This window comes from Crotalus tigris, unplaced genomic scaffold, assembly GCF_016545835.1.
Source record: "Crotalus tigris isolate CLP2741 ecotype Arizona unplaced genomic scaffold, ASM1654583v1 scf7180000019953.484404808:943566, whole genome shotgun sequence".
NCBI classification, from domain to species: Eukaryota; Metazoa; Chordata; class Lepidosauria; order Squamata; family Viperidae; genus Crotalus; species Crotalus tigris.
Genome location: NW_024097788.1, coordinates 303437 through 331381, shown reverse-complemented (window position 1 = coordinate 331381; position 27945 = coordinate 303437). Strand labels below are relative to the sequence as shown.

Genomic DNA, 27945 nt, shown 5'->3' with positions numbered 1-27945 from the left:
TCCAATTAATATCTTTTTTTTTTGCACACATGCTCATACAACAAACCCTGAGAAGAAGGACTACATAGTGTACACAAAGTTGAGAATGAAGTGTGTGTGTTCCTGTGTGTTGGGCATAGCAAAAGCAATCCATGAATGACTCAGCTGCAGCAATTCCACACTAACTTTATTCAATCAAGAACATCTACAAGTTGCTCCAAAAGTACAACATTTGGTTTAAAGCATAAATGTGAATCTTCTTGCAAATACTACAGAAATCTTACATAGAAAATGTCAGGTGCAAAAGATCAGGACCGCACATGAAGTTCCAATTAAACTGATTCATTACTAATCAGTAGTAATTAATAATTTATTAGTAATAAATCATGGATATGCACAAGAATCTACTCAACTAACAGCACTATCTTGGTATTAAATAAGGGTCAACAGAATTCAAAGGAAGGTTGAACTTAATTTGCTTGTGGCTACATAAGGATTCTAGGCTGATTCCTCTTTTGACTCCGCCTCTAGTTTCTGCCACTCCTTCTCCTACAAACAGCCATATAAATATGGGTAATACTTTTTAGCCATAGGAGCTTAGATTAAAAGGTTTCCAAAAATTCTACAACAATCATTCATTTTATTAGTCCAAATCATTTATTGGAATTCTCCATCATTACTTATTTTTATTATTTTTAAGCAAAAGGAAACAGATGACAATGAGTTTAGTTGTTTAGCTTTATATAATACTATATGTATATGAGAATTAATATAACCTTCATATATATGATATGGCTAGTTCTTTTTTTGTTCAATATTTTATTAATTTTTTATATTTTTTATATTTATAATTCTTAACATTTTATCAGCAACATATTATCTGGGTTCCAATGTTTAACTTATTAATACATGGTAAACTCCTTTCTCTCTACCTCGTTTTTCTAGCCATTGATAAAATGTTCTAAACTATTCTGAATCTTCTTTCTCTTTCATTTTCAGTGTCAGTCTGTCCATTTCTGCACAATCTAGAATTTTCTTAATTATCTCTTCCTCCACTGGTAATTCTTCATTTTTCCAATGTTGAGCAAATACAAGTCTCGCTACAGTTAATACATGTAACATTAAATATACACATTCCTTTTTATAATTTCCTACAATTATACCTAACAAAAATAATTCTGGCTTAAAATTTATGTGTTTTTAAGTCATTTTCTCTAACCATATATGTATTCTTGACCAAAATCTTTTGGCTTTGGGGCATGTCCACTGAAGATGATAGTTTGTACCTGGTTTTTGCCTACATTTCCAACAATTGCTAGAGATATTTTTAAACATTTTTGCTAACCTCACAGGTGTTAAGTGCCATCTGTAGAATATTTTGTGTAGGTTTTCTTTGTAAGTCACCACCTTTGTTATTTCTTTCCCAAAGGCTTCGCCAGTTTTCTAACTCTATGTTATATGGCTGGTTCTTTTAAACTGTTACAATGAGGAAAAAAGTAATATAAGTACTTTCATGTCTTTTAGGGCCTAACAGGCAAAGATGGACCAAGTGGACCTCCAGGTTCCTCAGGACCAGTGGTAAACAGAATCATATTATTCCATTATTAAAAAATAGTTTAAAAACTTTGAATCACAGAAGGGGGAATAAGGAATATGTGTTAACTTCGTTTTCATTGCTAAATAACAAAGTTAATTCATTAACTCTGGATTCCTAACACAATGGCTGAGAATGCCTCTTAAATAGATTATACTTTTAATAATAATATGCCTCTTAAATAGATTATACTTTTAAAAATATCTAATTAATAATATAGAAAATTATCTGTGAAATAAAGTGTAACCCTTTGGCATTATTTTTATTTCCAAAAATGCTTCTGGATCTCCAATGAGACTTGAGGTCTTTTTTAGAAAATTGAAATGATGGATTCATCAGAATCTTTATGTCTTTAAAAGATAACGAATCTCTGAATTAATTTCAATCATAACATGCAATAGCTAAAACCCTGAGTCAGTTCCAAAGCTTAGGGAATTATTTCAAGAGTTAGTCTCAGCTTTGGCATAAAATGATCCACCTAATAATCAGTGATGTCATGACTCAAGGTTTTGTTTCTGTTTTTTTCCATGGAAATTCCATTTCAAGACCATCGATCCAACTTGGGAAAGAAACAACAGAGCCGAAAACCTGGAATAGTTCGACAAGCTAGCAAATCTTTTTAAAAAGATGCCTTGTTTCTATCTAGTTAACATAGCCAATTTCAACCATTTTGCTTTGCCTGGATTACTGTAATCATAGTTCAAACTGTAAGAAAGGAAAATCAAGGGAATATATTTGCAAAAAGTCAAAACCATCCAGATCAGTCTTAAGTATTATTCTCCAAAGCACCTGAGGGCAGGACAAGAAGTAATGGGTAGAAGCTACTTAAAGAGAGATTCAAACTGGAAATAAGAAGGAATTTCCTGACAGTAAGAGCAGATAATCAGTGAAACAGCTTGCTTCCTGGAGCTATGGGTGCTCTGTCACTACAGGTCTTCAAAAATATGTATAGGGTGTCCTGCCTTGGCCAAGAGGTTGGACTGGAAGACCTCCAAGGTCCCTTACAGCATATGATTCTACATATTTTACTTGGGAGATGACAAGGCTAATTGTCTAGGTGCCCTTAAACAAACTATGAATTACTGTGAAATGTAAACACAGCCAATGGCTCTGCAGTTGTAATCAGGAGGGGGCAGAACAAAGGGATGTGATTGTGAAAAATGAAAGAAAATCTGGGGAATTCCTGAATGAATCTCATTGAATGGACAATGAAGAAGTTGTCATCTGAGAAGTAAATAGTCATGGATATGCAAAAGGAGAGGTTTCATTATGGATGATAGATGGAAAATCTTCCACACTGGGACAAATAAGTCTGTGGATCAACCAATTTATTGATGCTTTTGTGGAAAAGCTGGCTGAGCAATAACTTGGTTGGTGGACGAAACTTTATCTGGGCTTCTACAGGACATGATTTGCATTTGATTTTCCAGTGAAGGAAATACAAAGTTAACCTCATCAGGACTCATCTGCTGTCTTTCCGATTCTTGGGCCAAAGTGTTGGAGAATATCAGAATAAAACACAATTATATATAAACAGGGAATCAGGACGTCTGAACTTCTATTATTGTTTTCTCTATGCAGGGAATACCTGGTGCTCCAGGTGTCCCAGGAATTATGGGTAATGTTGGCCCACAAGGAGATGCTGGACCACCTGTAAGTAAAAGTCCACTATACTCTCTCTATATGTGTGTTTGTGTGTGTACAGATAATCCTTTACTTAGGACCCTAACTGGGACCGAAACTTACATCGGCAAGCAATGTGTTTGTTAAGAGAGTCGTGACTGATTTTTATGACCTATTTTGCCATGGAATCCAGCTTCCCCTCATTGACTTTGCTTGTCAGAAGCCCTCTGGGAAGATCACAAATGGTGATTACATGACAGCAGGGTGCTATAACTGTCATAAATACATGCCAAGTGCCCAAATTTTGATCACCTGACCCAGAGAATACTGAGATGGTCATAAGATCAATGATCAGTCATTTTGTCCAATGCCCTCATAACTTTGAACGGTCATTAAATGAATGATCAACACCATTATTAAAAGAAATAATAATGGCTAGTTTACTTGTATATTGTGATATGTAACAGAATAGTTCAATAAACATTTTGTAGATTCATCTTTATTTGATGGACCTCCTCAACTATACCTTATAAATGTAAACCTTAAGATGAATATGCTGTTTGCCTTCTACGTGACAGCGGCTTGGACAGTTCCTCAAATGATCAAGCAAATGTTTTCTCAGGCAGACACAAATGACAATATGATAGGACAAGCCAGAAATCCAGGCACTTCTCTGAGCCATGACCGTGATCAAAACTGGTTCTGTTGTGTTCCAACAATTTTGATATGTGACGTGATCTCTCCTGGAGATCCGGGCATTCTTTTAACATCCTCCAAGCCAAATTGGAAACCATCTTTTAAAAGGAAAATGATCACTCATATGTGCAAAGAGCAAATATTTCACTTCTCTTATCCATGATCTTCACAACAGCATATCTTTCCCCCCATAAAGCAAGTAGCTTTTAAATGAAAGGTCCTATTGTCATCCCTGTAAATCTCTCCCCTCCCTCAATGCTAACTATAATGTTGTTTAGGGTGGAAGATTTTCACCAAGATAGCTGAAAAAATCTCCACCATTTATCTCCATATGCTTAGAAATAAATGATTTTGGAAACACTGACATGTTTTGTAACTGCACTACCAATGTAGCATTAACTTTGTCTCTGTAGACATTTAAAACAGCTCTATTTGAATTCTTTTCTTTGACTTAGAATGAAAACAATGGCTGTCTTCCAAGAAGTCTTTTTATGCATGATCCCCAATAGAGCAGAGTTTGAGAGAGTCTACTGTTAAGTGTGGAATCTGTTATGAATGTCTGCCTGGAATGTGACAGCTCTTTGGAGCTATTATAGCAATAGCACATAGACTTATATACCACTTCACAGTGCTTTACCGCCCTCTCTAAGCGGTTTACAGAGTAAGCATATTGCACACAACAATCTGGGTCCTCATTTTACCGACCTCGGAAGGAGGGAAGGCTGAGTCAAACCTGAGCCAATGAGAATCAAACTGCTGGCAGTCAGCAGAGTTAGCCTGCAATACTGCATTCTAACCACTGCACCACCACGGCGCTTATATTTATTATATACACAGATATCTTCATTCTAACCCAAATATCAGTCAATATCTAGATGGCCAAAAGGTCTTCATGAGTCATCACAAAGATACAACACCATAACTAATTTTGCTAATCTTTTCAATCATCTTTGAAGTGCATTGGGAAGTACAATCTGATCTTTCTTAAACAACTATTGCTGTAGTGTGATTGAAAACCTATGACTTATACATTGCCACATTTAAAAAGGCCAGTGAATTACAAAGAAGGAGCGGGGAACTTATTTACATTACATTTTGTGCTTATTTATATTATATTTTGTGCTTCTATTCAATCAGGGACTTCCTGGAGTAAAAGGCGAGAAAGGTGAACGTGTAAGTGTCTTAATTACAGATTTTGTGGACAGCTTCTTTATTTTTAGAATAAAGTACTATTTTGAAAAGTGGGTTGTTCTTTTTCAGGATCTGTAGGTGGCAGTTCCTATGTGTGTTTATGTGGGAGTAGGTCCTTGTGAGCAGGCACCAAGACATCCCAACTTTTTCCCAGCTTAGTACCCTCCAGTTGAGTTGGGATTCCCAGGAAGCCACATGGGGATGGAAAGTTCAAAGAATTGTATTCTCAATATAATGGAAGAGGTCAAGTTAGTGAAGATGGATTGTATGCGGGGAACATCTGTATTTTATGCAGCCTAAGGGAGCTGATGTATCACTGTATTCTCAATGTACAGGGAGATCTTCAGACCCATGCAATGGTACGGGCAGTAGCTCGTCAGGTGTGTGAACAGCTTATCCAAAGTAAGTACAAGAACTGCTGTACTATCATTGTTCTAATGATTTGTAGGTTTTAGCTGCTAGATCAGTGGTTCTCAACCTTTTTAATGCCGCGACCCCCAACCGGTCATAAGTCGAGGACTACTCAACTGGTCGTAAGTCAAGGACTACTCAACTGGTGCAGCACCGTTTGCAGAATGGGACTTTTGGCGGGCTCAGCAGGGCAGAGACAGCCTGGACAATTCCTATTGGCTTTTGAAAGCCAATAGAATTAGCCTCTATTCAAGAGAGTCTATTCTTTTGGCTTTCAAAAGCCAATAGAAAAAAAAGGGAGTAGCACAGCTAAGGAAAAGGGGGAAAAATGGCGGACTGCATTGTTTGGCGACCCCCGTGAAATGGTCGTTCGACCCCAAATGGGGTCCCGACCCACAGATTGAGAACCACTGTGCTAGATGTATTTGTGCATTTTAAAAAAGAATTACATTTCTGTGTAATTTATTGGGCCAGGCCCAACCTATAACTCTCAAATCAATGCCCCTTATTCTTCTTATTAATATAAAGCTCAATCAGGATAGAGTTCTTAGATGAAGCTCATGTTTTCTGTATTCATCTGCTTGGCAGCTCATCTGGCTAGGTACAACTCAATCTTAAATCAGATTCCAAGCAACTCGATCTCCACGCGGACTATCCCGGGGCCCCCTGGAGAACCAGGACGACAAGGCTTACCTGGACCACAGGGAGAGCAAGGATCTCCAGGAAGCCCAGGTTTTCCTGGCAATCCTGGGCAACCTGGAACACCAGGAGAAAGAGGTAAGCGGACTACTAAGATATATAAAGCTGGAGCTTGTCCAAAGCTCACCAAAGACAGCCTACTATTGCAGGAGTTTAATATTAGGGTACCCCTATTATGAAGAGCTTCCATTTGAAGCTCCCACTTCTGTGAAGTTGAATTTCCATCTCAAATGTGAAAATTGTGCCTGGGTAAGTATTGTGCTCAGCTTGAACTAGGACGACTCTGTTCACTTTCATCTGTCTTCAGTCCTGCCACTCCCTAAGTGACTGATAGTCTTCTGCCCAGTTGTCTTCTCTTTAGGAAATGACAGAAGACCTAATGATCTGTGGGAACCATCAGTTATCACTGTCGTTGATAGATTGGTAACCTGCTGACTGAATGGGAGACTGCTAGAATTATTTTTGACACACAGATCCTGGGGGGGGAGTTTGGCATTGCCATGCCACATCTATCCAAATTACCCCCTATTTTTCTCCTGAAATACTTGAAGTCTAGGAACCAGAATAAATAAATAATTCACTGTGAAATAAATGGACCTTTATTCCAGGCACAAATATTTTCCACCAAATGCCTTCTCTTTCCATGGATCTCTATACTGAATGGAAATTTGTTCTCAGCATGTGTAGTAATATTTGTTCCTTGAGTTAGAAGACTACAAATTTTAGTGATATAAAAAAATCTACTCTACTAGACTTTCCCATTACTAACCATTCTACCAATTCTTCATACTGCTGACTCAGAATCTTCTCTAGTGTCATTTTAATGCATTGTTCCTAGTCTCTGGAGCACTAGAAAAAATGTGCTCCATCATTTCATAAAAGCTTTTCAAGACTGCTTCCACAAATTACCATAAATAAGCTGAAGGGACACTGAGATGTCTGCAGGGTGATTAAAAAAGTCAAGTGCACAGACTCAATCATGGGATCAAAGCTCTGTAATGAAGGTAAAAAAGAGAGAGGAAGCCATCATAAAGAAAGTGGTGAAGAAGCCATAAAAATAAGAGTTGAGGAAAAAGGGGCTGAATGCTGCAACTGCTTTGATTTGGAAATGGGATGCAATGAATAAATCTGGTTTACATGCGTGTACGAATAATCTGCTATTTTAGAAATAAATGAAGTTGATAGCTGTTCCAAAGGTAGTTTTTCAAAAGGCAACTGAACTTCTTTGTTTTTCCTTGAAGACATTTTGCTTCTCATCCAAGAAGCTTCTTCAACTGGATTAGAAACGAAATGGCTTCAAGGAAAAACAAAGAAAATCCAATTGCTTTTTGAAAAGGCATGACCTGGATGGCTTCCATAGACATGAAGTTGATAGCACACTATCAATAAATGTAATAATAATGATGATGATGATGATGATAAAGTTGGAAGGGACCTTGGAGGTCATCTAGTCCAACCCCCTGCTCCGGAAGGAAACCCTATACCATTTTGGACAAATGGCTGTCCAGTCTCTTCTTAAAAACTTCCAGTGTTGGAGCATTAACCGCTTCTGGAGGCAGGTTGTTCCACTGGCTAATTGTCAGGAAGTTTCTCCTTAGTTCTAGGTTGCTTCTGTCTTTGATTACTTTCCATCCGTTGCTTCTTGTCCTGTCTTCAGGTGCTTTGGAGAAGAGCTTGACTCCCTCTTTTTTGTGACAGCCCCTGAGATATTGGAACACTGCTATCATGTCCCCCCTCGTCCTTCTCTTCGTTAAACTAGACATACCCAATTCCAGCAACTGTTCCTCGTATGTTTTAGCCTCCAGTCCCCTAATCATCTTTGTTGCTCTTCTCTGTACTCTTTCTAGAGTCTCAACATCTTTTTTACATCGTGGTGACCAAAACTGGATGCAGTATTCCAAGTGTGGTCTTACCAAGGCATTGTAAAGTGGTATTAATACTTCACATGATCTTGATGTACTCATGTACTCTGAAGCGAATCTGAGAGAGAGACAGAGACAGAGAGAGACAGACAGAGCCAGAGACAGACAGAGAGACAGAGAGACAGAGACAGACAGAGACAGACAGAGAGACAGAAAGAGAGAGAGAGACAGAGAGAGATAGAGAGACAGAGACAGAGAGACACACAAACACAGAGACAGAGAGACAGAGACAGACAGAGAGACAGAGACAGACAGAGACAAAGACAGAGACAGAGAGACAGACAGAGAGAGAGAGACAGAGACAGACAGAGAGACAGAAAGAGAGAGAGAGAGAGAGGGAGAGAGAGAGAGAGAGAAGCACATCCACCCACCCCATATGTAAGTGTATGTATAATTCAGCAGCCCAAGCCAATTAACATGCAAATGTAGAACGTCTGGAATTGCATTGTTTGGTTATTTTTTCCCCTTCACTTAATGCATTAAACCTCTCATCTGGTATCCATGGGATTTGATGTCACAGAGTTGGTTGTGATGAGGAAACCTTTCAGCACCCTCCAAGACCCCCAAAGTAAGAAGAGGCAAGATTTAGGTTTCTATGGAAAAGAGGTTCAAAGAGCTTCTTTGTTTGCTGGCATGGGGAAGAAAGGGGTTGAGCTACGGAGGGGACATGGGAAATTGGAAACCAGAAAGAGGCTGAAAGTTAAAATGAGGAGACTAAAGCAAAGTGGGATGCAGCAGGAAAAGGATCTAAATTAGGCATTCTGTGCCTAATTTATATACATATATTTAAGCCTGAAAGGTCTAACACCAGAGTGAAAGAGATGAATTACAAAGAAGAAAAATAGCAATTTCAACAGTGGTAATGTTTCCCAAATAACCAATGCCAAGTATGTATGTTTACACAGAACATGCTGGAAAGTTCGTTTGCAATAAATAAGATAAAAGAACATGGCATTAAAGTTCTATTCAGAATTTGTCAGCAAAATTGTTTTCAAAGTTTTTTTTTTTTAAAAAAAGGGCATTTTGGCAGAATTAAATTGCTCATTTGGAACTGCCGACACTAGGCTAGTTCAGGCTGAGAATGTTATAGCCAGCTGTGTTGATAAAGAAGATGGTCTAGTTAGCAGTATAATTTGTTGCATCTTTGTTTTTATAACAATGGATTGGAAGACTCAGGCTACCAGACTTGGGTTGCAGAAATCTGGGCTCCCACTCTGCTACCACCATAACAATAGCACTTGGACTTATATACCATCCCATAATGCTTTATAGCACTCTCTGAGCGGTTTACAATATCAGCATATTGCTCTCAACAATCTGGCTCCTCATTTACTGACTTTGATGTCATGGTTCCGATAGATGAGACCAGTAGAAATAAGAACTCTGAGGCAATTGCTTTCCTCAAAGAACACATTTAATGGCTATATAGCATCGGCACGTACAAAGGTGAAACCAAGACTGAACGTTCCTCGCCCCCAAGGTTACAAAGTAGCAAGTTGAACTCCCCACCCCTGCAGTATGCCATAAATCACAATCCCCAATTAACTACTTTGGCGGACTTTCTAACGGAAGCTTCAGCCAGCCAAAACTTAGGTAACTTGACCTTGGTTCCCACAGAACAGTTATTGTTATGTCTAAACTAAGAGAATACATTTTTCCTCCTCCCATTACTGTGGCAACCAAAAATGAAGTGAAGATGGCTGCAGCCAAATTCGTTTGAAAATTGACACTTGGAAGGATGGAAGACTAAATGAACCTTGTATCTTGTCAGGGTCGAACTACAGACTATTGGCAGAATTAATCTGCAATACTGCTTTCTAACCACAGCACCACCAGGAGTCCTCTGCCACCATGGAAGCAGAATTAGAGTTTGATCTATCTCTTTGTTGCTATGTTGAGATTGTTTCCAAAACTCCAGATAAACAATGATTTGGAGCATGAGGATGGGACTCTTTGCAACATCTGTTTTTTGTGGTGGAACAATAGATATTTTGAAGTTTCACAAAGCTTAAGTGGAGAGATTTGGAGAAGATGAAATTATTAACAAGACTTAGAGATGGCAACACTTAGAAGATCAATCATATGCATATTTTTTCACATCCACATGTGTTTATGAGGACATTTAATAGAGGTCTACTCTGGTCCAAGACAGTCAGTTTGATCTAGTAATTAGATGCTGGATTAGGAGTACAGAAATCTGAGTTTCAGTCTTACTTTAGGCATGAAAGCCAGCTGAGTGACAGAGACAGTTCTTCTCTCTAACCCTAGGAGGAAGGCAATGGAAAATCACCTTTGAAAATGTTGCCAATTATCAATACTACAATGAAGGTTTGAAAGTTGGCTACAGTTGAAGTAAACTGACATTAGCTGTTTCAAAATGTGATTGGATATACAACTGATAATGAAACATTAAGATGAGTGAGATTCTCTGAGTATTTCATCCACCTCACCACCACTTCATCACCTACCAATGTCTTTGCCTTAATGGATGCAGAAGTTCCATCAAACTGAGTGGAAATTTCAACATTCACTTTAAGAAGGTCCTTGACAAAATGTCCACGGCTTCCATATTCTCAATTCATCCAACTTTTGGCAAATTAGCAAATAGCAAGATTTAGATTAAAGCTTTGACAGTGAAAATGAATTATAAGCTGTCTCTGAATACTGTACTGATAGATCCAGAAAGGTTCCTGGTTGTGTTAGTAAGTGGGGAGGATTTTCTGGCCACATGCAGCTCATCAATTCGAGGTCCAAATTTCCAGTAAACAAGAAGAGAACCTTCTAGCACAGATACATGACAAGCTATATTTTGTAATTTCATTTGAGTTTTCGAAGAGATTTTCTGGCAATGTATCTGGAAGACCAACATATGTTACCATAAGGTTTCTATCTTTCCACACATGTACAATCAACTTGGACAGCATGGAAACTACTTTCATCTTTTCCAATAGGATATTAGTTTATGTCCTATTAATTTATTAATAAGAAAATGAGTATCAGAAAGGATTGCAAACAAATCTTCATGATTAACTTTAATTTCAAGCCAAGGACACTATTTGGCTTTGATGAGTGCACTAAGGGCTGTTCTTAAAAAGGTTACGCAAAGAAGATGGGTTCACACACACAAAAAAAATACATTGAATTCCTGCTTAAGTACCTATGCATTCAACCATTTTCTGCCACATTAATCATTGCAAATGTATTTGAAACTTTTGCAAAGCCCCCTATGTGTTTGAGATTTCAGAAGATGGAGTTTTGTTGAATAAACATGGAACATTTTTGTGACTGAGCTGCATGGGGGCCTATTGCTGAAGAAGCTGACCTCCCACTTGGAAGGCTGAGAGTTCAATCCTAGGTAGAGGCAGATTTTTCTCTCCTAGGGTGCAAAGAAAAAATATCTGCTGTGAACTCAATGTAGGCATTAGGAAGAGCATCCAGCCAGTAAACGCTCAGCTCCATACAGTCTCTCTGTCTTTACCCTGGATAGGGACTATAGCAGTGACTGCGAATCTTTTAGATACCGAGTGCCCAAAAACCGCCCCTGTCCCGCTCCCCCACCTGGCTGCAGAGTCACCTACCGCCTCCATGGCCCGCTGCAGCAGATCACCCAGGCGGCCCTGCAGCGCCATGGCAGCCACGCCCTCCACCCACGCCCCGCAGCATCATCTGTTCATGATGGGGTGCGAGGGCGGAGTCTTGTCCCTGCTGCCTGGCTGCCATGTCCTTGGCTGCGCTATTCCACGCGGGCCACGCCCAGGGACGACTCTCCTCCAGGGGGGCTGCTCGTGAGAGGGCCGTAGGGGGAGGCGAGGTTGAGGCGATGGCGCACATGCCCACAGAGAGGGCTCCGACTGCCGTCTCTGGCACGCGTGCCACAGGTTCGCCATCACTGGACTATAGGGTCCCTATAGAATCAGTCTTAGTAATATATAAATAAAGATTTGACATTAATAGCCCATAGGAAAAAGGCACAGAAAAGTTACTCTCAAAACGTTTTATTTTATGTGTCCATATACATGCATTAGTTAAGAATCAATGTCCTTAATATTGTTGTTCAGTCAACTCTTTGTCATCTGATGCATCTCATTTCACCAGGATTGTTTGTCAGTGACTGCTTCTCTGAGATGTTCCAAGGTTATATTTGTGACCTCAGTATGTTAGTCAGACCTCTTATTTTTTTTTCTCGCACAGCTTTCAATTTCCCAAGCATAAAGTTATTCTCCAAAGACTTCTATCTTTTCATTCTGATGGTAAATAGCAAAAAACATTAATTCCTTCTAAGCTTCCTTGTTAAATTTCTCAATGTGTTGTTTACAAAAACTTACAGATCGTCCTCAAAGTATGACCACATTTGTGTTGCTTAGCAAAGCAATTGTTCAGTGAGTTCATGGTTGTTAAGCAAATCACTGCAGGTGTTAATGATGTAGTTGTTAAGCAAATCTGGTTCCTCCCATTGATTTTGCTTGCTGGAAGCTGGCTTGGAAGTTTGCAAACGGTGATCATGTGACCTCAGGATATGCTGGCTGAGGAATTCTGGGAGTTGAAATCCACAAGTCATAAAAGGGCCAAGTTTGAAGACCCCCTGCTGTAACCATTGTAAAGGCTGGTTTTGATAACCAATTTTGATCACATGATGTAGGGATGCTGCAATGGTTCTAATTGGGAGGACCAGCTGTAAATCACTTTTTTCAGTGCCGTTATAATTTCAAATGGTCATTAAATAAATGGTTGTAAACTCAGGACTACTTGTATATCAATGAGTCTAAAAATCTTCCCTAAGCGATTTAAGAATTGGAATGGAACGAGTGCGTAGGCCATAAATTCAAAATGGATGAGAAATTTTTCTCTTCACTACAATATGCATGCTTTAGGGAAATTTCTTGGCCTCTGAAACAGTCAATTGAGAAGACAACCAAAAAGAACTGGTGAGAAGATAACAAACAGTGCAGCTGGTTAAGAGTTGAAGATTTGGCTGTTGGTTAAATTGTTCTAAGAATGGTGTTTTATCCAGATAAATCAAATTCATGGGAATTTGATTTAGCCATTTATCCTTTAATCTTCCAGGTTTTACTTTGCTGTTTCCTGCACCCTTAAGTCAAAGTAAAATCACTATAACTTTAAAAAAAAATCAGCCACACAACAATGAAAACAATTCTAATAAGACCCTCCTTGAGACTTCCATCATTTCATTTGTTTTTAATTTCACTCCTAATTAGACTTTCCCCCCAATTTGAAAAGCACTATCAAACTTTGGTGTTAATGAGATAACAGACTGTATAAAATCAGTAAAGAGGGAGAGGAAAAGACACCCCCCCCCACCTATTTCTTTCTGCTAATTAAATATTCACTCTACTTTTGCCCTGCTTTGTACACATAACATCTCTTCTCGTTGAAATTATTTCATGAAGAAATCCCAGTGTTTGTTTTCGGGAAGAAACCTACAGTAAACATAAAAGCTAGAAATAATGAGTGGCAAACTCTGTGTGCCAAAGGTATGAGTTCAAACAACTTTGGAGTTATTTGTTGGCACCTTGAACACAGAGCAAAAACAGCATTAATTACGCTATGGTTTCTGTGTGCTAGAATTTGCTTTCCAGTTATTCCACCAGAGAGCTTATGACTGAATATTTCACACATTAATCATAAATACTAAAACCAGAAGAATCAACTAAAGACTGTTCTCTGCATTTTCAGTGATGCAATTCCCTCTTGTCCTTGAGAACAGAGGAAAGAGCCAGGTGGGTGTAGTGGTGAAGATGCTGGCCTAGAAACCAGGAGACTGGCCCAAAATTACCCAGCTGATTTTCATGCTCAAGACTGACCTAGAACTGAAAGTCTCCTAGTTTCTGGTCCAGCAGATGTAGTGATTGTGTAGCACAAGTTCCCTGAGGTCAGTGTTCCTATCAGCCCCCCCCCCCAAGAGAAATGGTCACAGAGGCATAGAACTCAATGGCCAGATGTGAGGAAGGGGTCATGAAGAGGACAGTTGTTACACTCCTGCAGGTTTCTCTTATAGGCAGATTGGGATGTTTGCATTCAGGATAACTTGTACTGTTTTTATCGGGGGAAATGCTAATTTCCTGTTAAATGACTTGGATCAGGCTTCTGCCAGATGATCAGAGTTACAAGATTAATAGGAAATAAAATATGATTGGAAATTTGGGTTAAAGCATCTTTTCTGAACATTTATAGCATTCATTGTTTTCCCCTACTAACTACAGTCTTCTTCTTCTTCTTCTTCTTCTTCTTCTTCTTCTTCTTCTTCTTCTTCTTCTTCTTCTTCTTCTTCTTCTTCTTCTTCTTCTTCTTCTTCTTCTTCTTCTTCTTCTTCTTCTTCTTCTTCTTCTTCTTCTTCTTCTTCTTCGTCTTCTTCTTCTTCTTCTTCTTCTTCTTCTTCTTCTTCTTCTTCTTCTTCTTCTCCTCCTCCTCCTCCTCCTCCTCCTCCTCCTCCTCCTCCTCCTCCTCCTCCTCCTCTCCTCCATTTTTCCCACTTCACTAGCCTCCTGTGTTGACTTTCCCCAGAGTTGGAGATGAATTGGCTAACAAATAAGGAAATAAATAAGTAACCAAATAAATAAATCAGATGGACACTCCCTGTTTGACTTGGGCATTTCTACTACCAGGATGTGGATTTCAGTGGTTTACCCAGGAGAGAACTGACATAGCCACATTGTGTGAATATTGCTAGTATCCCTCATAGTATTTTCAACAGCACCAGGCCAAAAGAAGAAGGCCAAGATAATTATTTCTTTTCCACGTGTATTAAATACTTTTTTTCAGATTTTGGAAGGAGGTTAATTTAGTCCAGCTGCTCCAACCTTTATTCTTCAGAATTTCAGTGTGTACTTTTAATCTTAAATTGCAATGGAAAACCATGACTTCAGGTTTCCTTTAAGCCTGAATACAATTATGTCTTTACAAAAAAACAGACAAAAAAACCTGGGAAACTAGCCTAGGATCTTGGCTTGGTGATTGTTTTTCTACTAATTGCTTTATTAATCTTATGCCAAACCACCTGACTATGTCTTCTCTCTGAAACAATGCTAAATATTCAGTGTCAGCCTTAGTTTCTGGCCAGACAAGAACTCTGAAGGTTGCGATCTACAAGCCAGTTAGATTAGATTTTAAGCCAACAATCCATGGAAACATTATGATTTCAATTTAAGTACAATTTGGCTAACCCTTGAATTGGAATTGAGTCCTGCTGCCTTTACAGAGTTTATTCCACCAGTGCCTATGTTTGATTCAGGTTTTTTTTTCCTCGTTCATCTCTCTTGGGTTATCCATGTGGATATGATAAAACATGGAGGAAAAGGATAAATTGTAACTTCCCATTTATCAGGAATCCACTTTTAATTTCAAGCATCTGTCCCTAGATATTTAAAATCCCTTGTGGTGAGAGGTCTGAGGAGTGGGATTGCCCATCATGATGCTAAACACTGAGCCCAGGTTCAGGAAGTTGCTATCCAGAAGGTAGTTATCATATTTATATCTCTTCTTTCTTCCTCCTGTTGCTTCACTTGCAATGTTCTTCCGATTTTTCTTCTTTTACCTGGGGAACCAACAAAGATGCTTTTTTTCATGAGGCAACTGGACTTTCTTGGTTTTTTTGTTTTAAAGACATTTCGCTTCTCATCCAAGAAGCTGTCAACGCTGCTAATATTGGATATTATTGCTTTGACAAGATATGCAGAACTGTCTGGTATTTTTGTAGTTAATTTAGATGATGCTGGGAGGGGAGGAGAAAGATAAGGAATGCACGGGATAGGAATGGAAGTGAATCTTTGCCCCTAAGGCTGATTGGAAAACGTGATTTATAACTGCAAAATAGGGGAGGGGAATAGCCTGGAATGTTATGTGCAGGGAAGGGAAATTCAGATCTTGGCATCTAACCATGCTGTGCCGACACTCTGTCACATAGAGAATAAGGGCTTTTTAGGATAAACAATGCCTGGAAGTTCTTTGAAATGTTTCATTAGTCGAAACCATGACAGAAGCTTCTTCAGCTCTGACTCTAGAAGCTCTATATCTTCTTGGATGAGAAGCGAAACATCTTCAAAGAAAAAAACAAGACAGTCCAGTTGCCTCATGAAAAAAAGCATCTTTGGGATAACTATGACCTGGATGACTGAGAATCTCATAGACATTTACCTGGCGAAGAAAGCAGTTTGCTACTGTGGCCGGGGAGGGGTTGTTAATCTAGTGGTTAAGGCACCAGACTAAAAGCCAGGAGACTGTGAGTTCTAGTCCTGCCTTAGGTATGAAAGCTGGCTGGGTGACTTTGAGCCAAGCACCAGGGAAACTGAGAGTTCTAGCCAGCCTTAGGCATGAAAAAACATCTGGCTGACTTTGGACCAGTCACACTCTCTCAGCCCAGTTCACCTCACAGGGGTGCTGTTGTGGGGAAAATGGGAGGAGGAAGGAGTATTGTGTGTGTTCATCACCTTGAATTATTTATAAAAATAATTAAAAAAAATAAAGTGAAAATAACACATGAAATGAGAACAGGAGATCTGGGAAAGCAGAGCACATAGATCCTGAAAGTAACAACCTGCCCAAAGATCCTTCCAGCTCATTGTCAATTAGTATAATTTGATTCCCGGTGGGGGGGGGAATAACAATCCAAGCAAAGGGGGGCTTTTTAATAATTCCTTACTAGAAAAGCAGGCTTGCTGCAGCAAGTTCTTCGAAAGTAATTAGCAATGACTGGCAGAAAACAAGCCAGACCTGGTTTTTGCTGTGAAGCAACAAGGACCCATTTTTGTGTGTATGTGTGTGTGTGTCCTAAGTATGTGAGGTGATCTGACTTCGCAAGACCCACCCCATAATGGCATTGTAATACAATTCAGGAAATAAGTATGTCTGGTTTTGCTTCTGCTGCCTATGCTTAAATGGATAGCACCATATGGAAGCCCATTTGGAAAAAAAAAATTAACATCTTCTGTCTGGTTTTTAAATCCAGAGTTTGCAAGAGGAGGAGGAGGGCAAATTGTATCATATGTCGAACTATATTTCAGAATTCCACTGTTGAGGAAGTTTCTTTCTAATCCTGCCTCTATAAAAGCAATACTAATACAGTTTCTTTACAGTCATTAGAAAGTCATGCAGCCATCGCAATTAGCAAAGTGTACACACTGAACATACGGAGAGAATAGCTAGTGATTCTCTGACAACAACAACAACAACAACAACAACAATAGTAAAGTTGGAAGGGACCTTGGAGGTCATCTAGTCCAACCCCCTGCTCAGGCAGGAAACCCTATACCATGTTATTTTTATAAGCTGTTGATCCTGAAATGGCAGCTTTGATGCTGAGCATGCATATACAGTACAAAATGAAAGGAAGTGAAATGATTGCAACAGAAAACCTGGGGGGGAAAATGAAAGAAGGATGGAAGGGGAGCCACCAGTCAGCTCAGGTTTACAAAGCTTTGAAGTAAAGCATAGTTCTTACGATTGCCAACCTCACATGTGGAAAATTCAGCCCCCTTGCTTTCCTGAATACTGCCTGGTGGTTCAATATGTTTATATGGATTTACTTTTGCTATACTGTATATCCACCCTTGCTTTCTGCCAACAAGACATTTGGGGCAATGTCTCAAATGTTAGTTGTTGGTTTTTTTCCTTTTGCAACTCAACCTTTCTCTGAAAATCTTGCTCCTGGCAGCCCGTCCAGCAGCAATCTTTTGAAAATGCAGTGCTTAACAGAAGTTGGCTACTCAGTTCTGAGTGTCCATAATAAGCCTATGGCTAAAGTGCTGACCTTGGAGTTGTAAATCACGTTGAAGGGTAGACTACAGACAGCTAAGCACCTCAGATAAAGTATATGGAACTGATGCTTTTGAACTGTGGTGTTGGAGAAGACTCTTGAGAGTCCCTTGGACTGCAGGGAGATCAAATCAGTCAGTCCTAAAGGAAATCAGCCCTGACTGTCCTTTGGAAGGACAGCGACTGATGCTAAAGCTCAAATGAGAAGAGGGGACTCACTAGAAAAGACCCTGATGCTGGGAAAGATGGAAGGCAAAAGGAGAAGGGGAGGGCAGAGATGAGATGGTTAGTGTCATTGACGCAGCGAACGTGGATTTGGGCAAACTCTGAGAGACAGTGGAGGACAGGGGGCCTGGTGTGCTATGCTCCATGGAGTTGTGAGGAGTCAGATATAACTTAGCAACTGAACAACAACGAACTTTTTAAATGTACTGTCTTAAAAGTCTACCCGAGAAGGCAAGCCTTTGGCTTCAAGGGGAAAAGGCCGGAGCTAATTTGCCAATTTAAGATAAGTGGATTTCAACTCCCTGATTTCCCTGGCCAACCATGTTGTGCATGTTACCTAGTTTGGTAATGAAATGACTGTGAGAAAACTACCAAGTTCAGAGAACACCACATACTCCACAGTTCAATCCTGAGCTACAAATATTCCCTTCTGTTGGAACTTTTCAAATATTGGAAAACTCCTGTCTCATCTTCTGGAGAGCCCTTTTCTGTAGACTGCCTTTAACAGTTTCTTCTATATTCCCTGCCTATTGACCAAGGCAGAAAGAGTCAGTGATGTCTCAAATTAGCAATGCTGTGCCATCCAAGAGGAACTGCAGCAAAAATCCAGTGTAGCAACTTTCCATGATGCTTATAGCTACAAGGGTTCCAGAATTTATTTATTTATTTAATTTTATTTATATGCCGCCCAATCCCAAAGGACTCAGGGCGACGTACAAAATTAAAACAATCATCTAACAATAAAACAATAAAATAATACAATCATACAGCGTGTCCGATCATATCCCCCCCCCCCGGGGACATCAGCCCCAGGTCTGCCGGAACAGGAGAGTTTTAACGGCTTTCTTAAAGGCCGGCAGGGTGGGAGTAGTTCGAACCTCGGGGGGAAGTTGATTCCACCAGGTTGGAGCCACCACAGAAAAGGCCCTTCCCCGACATTGTCTGGCCGATGGGACCTGAAGGAGGCCCAATCTATGGGACCTCACCAGTCTCTGGGACCATTTTTCTTGGTCTCCTATCTTCTTTTTAATTAGTAAAAGATGCCCAGAGAGAAATATGTATCATTCTTTTTCCTCCATCTGTTCTGATTTCTCTCTTTTTTGTTAAACAGGCTCACCGGGGGAAAAGGGAGAACGAGGTAACCCAGGTATCGGAAACCAAGGCCCACGAGGTCCTCCAGGGCCAGCAGGTAAATTATATGTACTGTAGAGCTCCATTTTTTTTTTCAATAAGGTGGATCAGGTGGTTCTACCATTCACATTTACAGGAAGGGCATTTCCTGAAAAATATGCTAAGTCTTTTCTTCCAAAAATATGCATCAATTTGGATATTTCTTTCTACCTGGCCTTCAAGTCTGAACAACCATTTCTGCATTCTTTTAATTTCCTGAATACGTTGGGACGGCTCTATGTGCAATTTGGCACAATATTCTGTCCTCCTTTATTTCTTTATGAATATATATGAATATATAAATCAAAGGTTTAAGTATAGATTTGGCGAGACCTGGCTCAAAAACAGTAACTGAGCATGATCTTGGAGCCTTAGTGGACGATCACTTGACTATGAGCCAGCAGCCAAAAAAGCTAACACAATCCTGGGTTGTATAAACAGAGGCAAAGAATCAAGATCATGCAAAGTATTAGTAGTACTTTATGAAACCCTAGTGAGACCACGCCTGGAATACTGCAAAAAAGATGTTGAGACTTTGGAAAAAGTACAGAGAAGAGCAACTAAGATGATCAGGGGCCTGGAGACTAAAACATATGCAGAACGGCTGCAGGACTTGGGTTTGGCTAGTCTAAAGAAAAAAAAATAGGGGTGACATGATAGCAGTGTTCCAATAAGAAGAGGGGGTAAAACTATTCTCCAAAGCACCAGAGGGCAGGACAAAAAACACTGGCTGGAAACTGAACAAAAAGAGAAGCAACCATGAATTAAGGAGAAACTTCAGAAATCGTGGGCGCTCCATCACTGGAGGTTTTTAAGAAGAGACTGGACAGCCACTTATCTAAGATGGTATAAGTTCTCCTGCTTGAGCAGGGGGCTGGACTAGAAGACCTCCAAGGTTCTATTCTATTCTATTCTATTCTATTCTATTCTATTCTATTCTATTCTATTCTATTCTATTCTATTCTATTCTATTCTTACCCTAAATGGGTTAAGCAAGTTTTTATGTGGTGACTGTTAGTTTGCCCATGCACTGATAACGTGCACAATTAACATGGTTTGAAAAACAGGCCAAAGTGCAAGTGCCTGTCCTCGAATCAATTCTTAATTGCTCACTTTTCAACTAACTGCATATGTCACTCAATCACAATGGCTCTAGGAAACTTGTAAAAGCTTGGTCAATTTTGAAATTCTGTCATCAGTTCAAACCTAAATCAGGGGATTCCAACCTTGGCAACTTTAAAACTGGTGGACCATCTCCCAGAATTCCCCAGCCAGCATTGGCTGGGGAATTCTGGAAATTGAAGTCCACAAGTCTTAAAGTTGCCAAGGTTGGATACCCCTGCCTTAAATATTAATGAGGGATTGACTTTTTGCAATAGGGCAGAGGTGAAATTCTTACTGACGCTTCCTGTACCCCACAGGACCTCCAGGTGAGAGTCGAACTGGCACTCCTGGACCTTCAGGGTCACCTGGTCCTAGAGGAACAGCAGGTCGCACAGGTCCTCCTGGATCACAGGGAACACCTGGACAGCCAGGGTACTGTGATCCTTCCTCTTGTGCTGGTTATGGAGCAGGTGGTAAGTATTCTTTTCCAGCTTGGAATTTAGTTTTGCTTGTATTTTTCTTTGCCTGCCTTCAAAGCTAAGTGCTGTAGCAAAAGAGTTTGGTGTTCAGTGTTTGTTGCAGAAGGAGAATTGGTGTTTATACAACAAAACAATGCCTCACTTTTAACGTTTCGTGTATTCTTCATGCATATTTGCAGCCATTGTTGCAATCATTACGATTTTGGAACTACCATTTTTACTTTATTTATTTATTAAAAACCAGACCTGTTTATAATGTGATCCCCATCATTATGAATTTCATTATAAATACAGTATATGTGTTGATTCTAACCATGTTGGCTACTTGGTCACAACTGTGAGGAGAAAACTTCATTGACCTCTCTTTCTAGTAGCTCCATAAAATAAATCCGGATTGACATCAGGATGAATTTTGAAGCAGATTCAAAAATGGTGGATGAACTTTCTGAGCCAAAAGTAAATCTAAAGGTTACTAAGGCAGGAATGGTAGTTGCATTAAGTGTTTTAAAAGGAGGTGATGTGACTTTCTACTAGGAAAAGAAAAAAAAACCTTATAAAAATTACATAAAATTAGAAGTATTTTGTTTTGTCTGTTGCACTTACTATGATATTGCTATGCTATCCAACTAATCTGTTCCATCCCATCTGAATGCTTTATTCATGTAATCCCCTTCTTCATTTCTTCAGCTGATATTTTATATATTTCGCCTGAGGAGGAAAGATAGTCATCCAATTTTCTTATTCATGAGCTTTCAAACAGCATGGAAGAATGAATTTTACTAACTAAGTCTCTCAGTAAGCAAAAATGCATAATGTCATAACAAATGGATGGTACATACATCTTCCAAGAACAGCCTGACTATTTCTACTGCATGATTATATCTTAATTTTTTTTCTGACTAAAGCAGTGGTTTTCAAACTACTAAGTCTCCTCAAAAGTATTAAGAGGTCCTCTAAAGGACAGCCATGACTTTGATGTTATTTGGCCATAAGCTTCAACCTAGCTACAGGTAGTCTTTGACTTATGACCGCAACTGAGCCCAAAATTTGTTTTGTAAGTGAGACAGTTGTTAAGTGAGTTTTGTCCCATTACATGACCTTCCTTGCCACAGTTGTTAATTGAATCATTTCAGTTGTTAAGTTAGTAACACAGTTATTAAGTGAATTTGGCTTCCTCATTGACTTTGCTTGTCAGAAGGTCACAAAATGTGATCACATGACCCCGGGGCATTACAACCGCCATAATTATGAGTCAGTTGGCAAGCATCTGAATTTTGATCACCTGACCATGAGGATACCACAATGATCATTAAGTGTGAAAAACAGTCATAAATCACTTTTTTCAGTGCCGTTGTAACTTTGAACGGTCACTAAAGAATGGTTGTAAGTTGAGAACTACTTGTATTCTCCCTCACAACAAACAAAATATATCAAAAAGTTATTTGACTACTCTATCAATCTTCCCTTCCAACCTGCTGCCAGAAAGGAATGTTCTATTCTCAAGGTGTCAACAACACAAATATAACCAAATTGATGAGGAAATATGGTTGTAAATGCAATTCTTGAAAACCCCTGTTTTGGAAATCGAGAGGCCGCAAAAGGAACTGAGGGAAATTTGGCGTCAATAGCTAGATTGCATGGGATCCTTCCATGTGTTGGGTTGTGCAGCATGAAACAATCCCTTGGATCTTGCAAGTGAAGAAGCTTTATAATTAAGGTTTAGTTGCATCCAACATAGTGGCCTGTCTAAGATTAGACATCCCCAAACTGTATTGTTCAGTGAATCCTTAAGGGAACAGAAGTTGACACAACCTCTACATGGTATCCAGTTAAATTTGACATCTGTTTTGCAAACTTGAATGCATGTTAACTATTTGTGTGCAGCTCTTTGCAGATTCAGAGTGGAAGAAAAACAAAACAGTGAGTATGTCAGGGGAACACATTTAGATGAATTTAAATGAATTGGTGCTATTTTTTTTTTTACTGTAAAGTTGTTAATAAGGCCCGATAAGTTAATTGGCTTGGTAGACCTACACTTAGGTGGGAAAATAGAATTTTACCAATAAACAAGCACTCTAACACATATAAGCTAAGGTTGTGATTGTGTCCTGCCTATTTTCAAAACTATGGATGCAGCGTTTGAACATGAAAATAATTCTCTCTTACAAAGCAGGAGAAGGCCATAGAGCAGTGATGGCAAACCTTTTGGAGACCGAATGCCCCAAAATCACCCTGCCCCCACCCTGCCCGCCACCCCATGCCCCGCCTGCCTGCAGGGCCACCCGCCTCCACAGCCTGCCGCAACAGATTACCCAGGCGACCCAGCAGTGCCATGATGGCCACACCCTCCACCCACACCCTGCAGCATCATCTGCGCATGATGGAGCGTGAGGGTGGAGTCTTGCTACCCGGCTGCCATGTCCTTGGCTGCACTGCTATGCGCAGGCTGCGCCCAGGGTCCATTCTCCGGAGGGGCTGCTGGTGAGGAGAGGGCCATGGGGGGCGGCACGGCTGGGGCAAAGACACATATGCCCACAGAGAGGGCTCTGAGTGCCGCCTCTGGCACTCGTGCCATAGGTTCACCACCACTGCCATAGAGATATAAGATCTATAAAGTTTCCAGCTAACCATTTCAGTGATGAAAAACATTTAACAAATGGAAGTTTTGTGGAGCTATTGAAGTCAAGGCTTATTTGGATCAAAAATAGAACCCACAGATCCCTAAAAAAAATAACCTGTTGAAAAACTTAGCTGACACTAGACTGGTTGTCCACAGGTTGCTTATCTACTTGTAGTGAAGAGCAGTTGAAAAATACCTTTTCTTTGTCGTCATCACAAAAGTCAGTGCCTAAAGTATGCAGAGGAAAAAGTTGAAAGGCCTGAAATATTTTGGGACAAAGTCTTTTGGACTAAGGAAATAAAAATCAAACTGTTCATGCACAATCATGCAATCTATTTTGGAGGGGAGGGGGAAGGGTAAGATATTTGAAGAACATCTTGCCAGATGCTAAGCAAGTTGACTCTGTTAGGCTTTAAAGTTGTGGGGCAGCTATTGGTGAAATATTGTGTAGCTAGAAGGAAACATGGATTCAACCAAATATCAATGTATCCCTACTCATGCCCTACTATGGAGACTGGTGCTGTCTGAGCTTAGTGGCTTACTTGCAGACATTTCATTATCCAACAAGTAACATCATCAATGCTAATGAGTGTGGAGTTTTCTCCCTATTTATGGACAGTAGCTTCCCCTGCTGTAGCCATTAAGAGACACACATAGAGATAAACCATATTTGTACACATTTAAAAAAGACAATTAAAAAAGATAAGGAAGCAAAAGCACCAGATCACATCCTCTTCAGCAGCTTATAACCAGATAAGCAGGGAGTAACCCCAGACAAACAATTAAGCAGAAAACAATATCCTTATCAAAAAACTACAACGAGGAAAGGACACCCCCCCACCAACACTAGCAATGCAAGCTACTGTACATTCAGAGGGAGCAAACTCCACATTCATTAGCACTGTTGAAATTGTGGGTGCTCCATCACTAGAGGCTTTTAAGAAGAGACTGGACAACCACTTGACAGAAAAGGTATAGGGTCTCCTGTGTGAGCAGGGGGTTGGACTAGAAGACCTCCAAGGTCCCTTCCAATTCTGTTACTCTGTTATTGCCTAGTTGGGTAGTGAAACATCTGCAAGAAAATGACTAAGCTCAGAGAGCATCAAGGATTCCACAGTTCAACATTGAAGTACAAATGTTTTCTTCTATCAGAATCATGTGAAGCTGAAAAGAGGCTGTATATATCAGCAAGATCACAGTCTGAAACAAACTTCCAAATCAGCCATAAACTCTTGTACAAAAGAAAGATAAAAGGTTTTGGAATGGATTTCAATCTCTAGACATGAATATTATAGACCAGTGATCCCTAACCTTTCCAGCTTGGCGGCCCAGCGGGGTGGGAAGAGGGGATAATTCCACGTGAGCAGTAGGCACATATGCGTGCAACTCTATTTGTGTGAATGGTGGGCATGCATGCTGACTGCTTGTACAAATGGAATTGTACGCATGAGCACCAGTGCCTGTTGATTGCACAAATGGAGCTACGTGTGCGCGCGCTCACCCACCACTAATCGTCTGGTTCTGAATGGGCCACGCCCCACTAGTGGGCTGTGGCCCACAGGTTGGGGACCCTGTTAGAGACAATCTGTAGGGAGATCTTATGCTCTCAAGGTGACTTTAAGATATTTTTTATGAACTGGAAAAATTCTGCAAGAATGGGGGGAAAAACCCCAAAAGCGAGAATTAAGAGACTTTCATCTATCAATGGAAAGCATTTGATCATTCTTATTACTACCAATTGAGGGGTCTGAATTGATGGTTAAAAGTTCTGCACCTGCCAAATTGTTTGTTGTTTTGAATAGGTAAACAATTACACATAACAAATAATTGTGTATTCAAATTTCCAGAAAGATGTCCTTAACTCTGTATCAAGTAGAGGTTTGCCAGCTTTCACTCACTTACCAATTCACTGAAAGATACAATTTGGCCTGGGTGCCTCAAACTTTGCATGTAGGTGTAAAATGCAAGATGAATGTATATACTTCACCCTGGCTTCTGAAATGTCTTTTACTGACCTTTATGTTTTTCTTTGTTGTCCATTTACTCCTATCCTTTCCCCCTCTTTCCCCCATCCCTTACCATTGTTCATTTTCAATTTTAAAGGCTCATTCCCTTACAATGGCTACCAATATGGAAGGTGAAAGAAACTGATTTCGGGTAGAGTTTGTTTTTTCTTTCATTTGCACAAAGATCAGAAATGATTATTGAACTGCCTCAAGCTTTTTCAACCAACAGCACTGATGGTTTAGAGCAGAGGTAGGCAACTTTGGCTCTTTTAAGACTCGTGGACTTCAACTCCCAGAATTCCTGAGGCAGCATGGCTCAGCTTGAAAACCTCTCCCTTTCCCCTCAGCATGGCTGGCTCAGGAATTCTGGGAGTTGAAGTCCACGAGTCATAAAAGAGCCAAGGTTGCCTACCCCTGGTTTAGGGCAAGGGTCTCTAAACTTGACAAGACATAATTTAAATACAACATAGACTTTATTTAGATGTAGACCAAATCTTGTTTTCTTTTTTTAAAAAAACTAAAGCCTTTAATAGGTATTGCATGACAATCACTTTACATTGACTGCAATGTTCTCAATATTATTAATGCAACATTAGTAATAATTATTCCCACTTTTTAGAAGGTTGCTATATAAGATTGGGGCAGGTAGCGGCTCAGTGTTTAAGATGCTGGGCTTCTTGGCTGGAAAACTGTAGCCCAGGTTTGAGAACTGAGCACCATGCGACAGAATGAGCTCCTGTCTCCGCTCCAGCTCCTGCCAACCTAGCGGTTCAAAAGCATGCAAATGTGAGCATATAAATAGGTACTTCAGTGGGAACTCCACTGGTATAGGGGTTCTTCAGCTTCAAGGAAATATTAAATTAAATGCTAAGAATAAAGAAAGTCTGAAGCTTTATATAATATATCACTACCTTACTTTGACTAGTTTAAATGTAGCAGCTTATAGGGCTTTTGCACAGTCCTCCACAATGTCATGCTGGCTACATGACCACGGAAATGTCTTCGGACAGCGCTGACTCAGTGGCCTTGAAATGGAGATGAGCACTGTCCCCTAAAGTCAACGACGACTAGTGGAGTAAAATCCACAGGGACTCCTTTTTTACTATATAAGATTATTTATATAGCTTTTACATTTAGCAACAAATTCTCTTGTTGGGTTAATGTTGATTATTTAATTTTACAAGATTATTTTCTAATTTTATATATATATTTAATGTTTAAAATGGACTGTTTTTAGAGATGCTTTAGCTTTAATTCCCTCTTGCATTAACTGTGTCTTTTCTTTGTGGGTTAAGGTGGCTACGGGCATCCAACAGATCAAGACATTCCAGTTGTGCCATTAACCCATAACTCCTACCAACTGTATGATTCTGAGGATCCTTATGAAGATCAACAAGAGCCCTATCCAGGATCCTATGCTTATCCTCACATTGCACAACCAGAATTCACACCAGTGGATGAAGAAATGGAGGCTGCTGGAATAAGCCACTTTCCGAGGAGAATCTCCAAAAGAAGCATCAGCTCTACAAAACGCAATCGGTCAATTAAAAAAACCTCACAATGAACTGCCTTTATATTCTATGTGTATGTTACAGGAGCTAATGTTTAGGCCTCTGTCCGGTTGACCTAAATGTTGTCATGGAAACTGTTTGCAAGCATATACATTAAAGGAAAAACTATATTGTACATGGCCATTTTGATGAGACAGGAAAGAGCTAATTACATTGCATGCAGAAATTATTAACAGTATAGCAGTTTATGGTTAAGTGAAACCTCCAAAAGATGTATTTGTAGATGTTTGTAGTTAGGCTATGAATATGGTTCAACGCACATTTCAAAATATTACAATGCCAGATGGCAAATCTGAATTAAATCAGGGAGAATTCTTCTTTTATCCCTTGCTGTCTGATTTTTTTGTCTAGATTTTAAATATGTGCTTCCCTCAGAGTAAACTTACTAAAGCTACTATTATGTCTGAGTTCTCTGAAGTTTTTTTTTTTTAATTCTTCATATAAAGATGTATATGAAGTGGGGTTTTTTTCTCTCATCCCACAGTTTTCCCATAAAATAAATACCTGTTGCAAATGCACCAATAATTTATTGTGGGTTTAATATTACTCTGTTTTCTATACAAATAAATTGGCAAACTTTTATAAGTATTTTTTCTACTGTACTGATTTTAAGAGACCCTGGTTTCAATTCAAAATTGAATTGTATGTCTGATCTTATTAACCTTCGATTTCAAATGTGTGAGTATTGATTATCAGCCCAGTTAGCAAAGTCCTGCTTAGTTCAAGTGACTTGGATATCCTCATTTTTTCTGCGTCAAAAATCTATCCTATCAATACTGAAGATCACTGGTTAAGAACCACATTTGGTCTATCTCTTTATTCCAGCATTTATTTATTAATTCATTCCACATATCGGCATCTAATTCCTCATACTTCTCTAGAATAAG

The 27945-nt window shown here is 39.6% G+C and overlaps 1 protein-coding gene across 2 annotated transcripts in view; it reads left to right on the top strand.

The window, feature by feature from the left end:
- COL14A1 (collagen type XIV alpha 1 chain) overlaps nt 1-27646 on the top strand; it is a 122480-nt gene extending 94834 nt beyond the window's left edge. The window contains exons 41-49 of one of the 2 annotated variants that reach the window (XM_039365080.1): nt 1504-1557; nt 3155-3226; nt 5030-5065; nt 5419-5485; nt 6083-6271; nt 19220-19297; nt 20700-20855; nt 25585-25638; nt 26783-26921. In XM_039365080.1, the coding sequence (XP_039221014.1) occupies nt 1504-1557; nt 3155-3226; nt 5030-5065; nt 5419-5485; nt 6083-6271; nt 19220-19297; nt 20700-20855; nt 25585-25622 (690 nt within the window). In that variant the 3' untranslated portion in view covers nt 25623-25638; nt 26783-26921. Of the gene's footprint in view, nt 1-1503; nt 1558-3154; nt 3227-5029; nt 5066-5418; nt 5486-6082; nt 6272-19219; nt 19298-20699; nt 20856-25584; nt 25639-26782 lie in introns of both variants that reach the window. The other variant, XM_039365079.1, reaches the window with a different exon arrangement.
- The last annotated feature ends 299 nt before the right edge of the window (nt 27647-27945 follow it).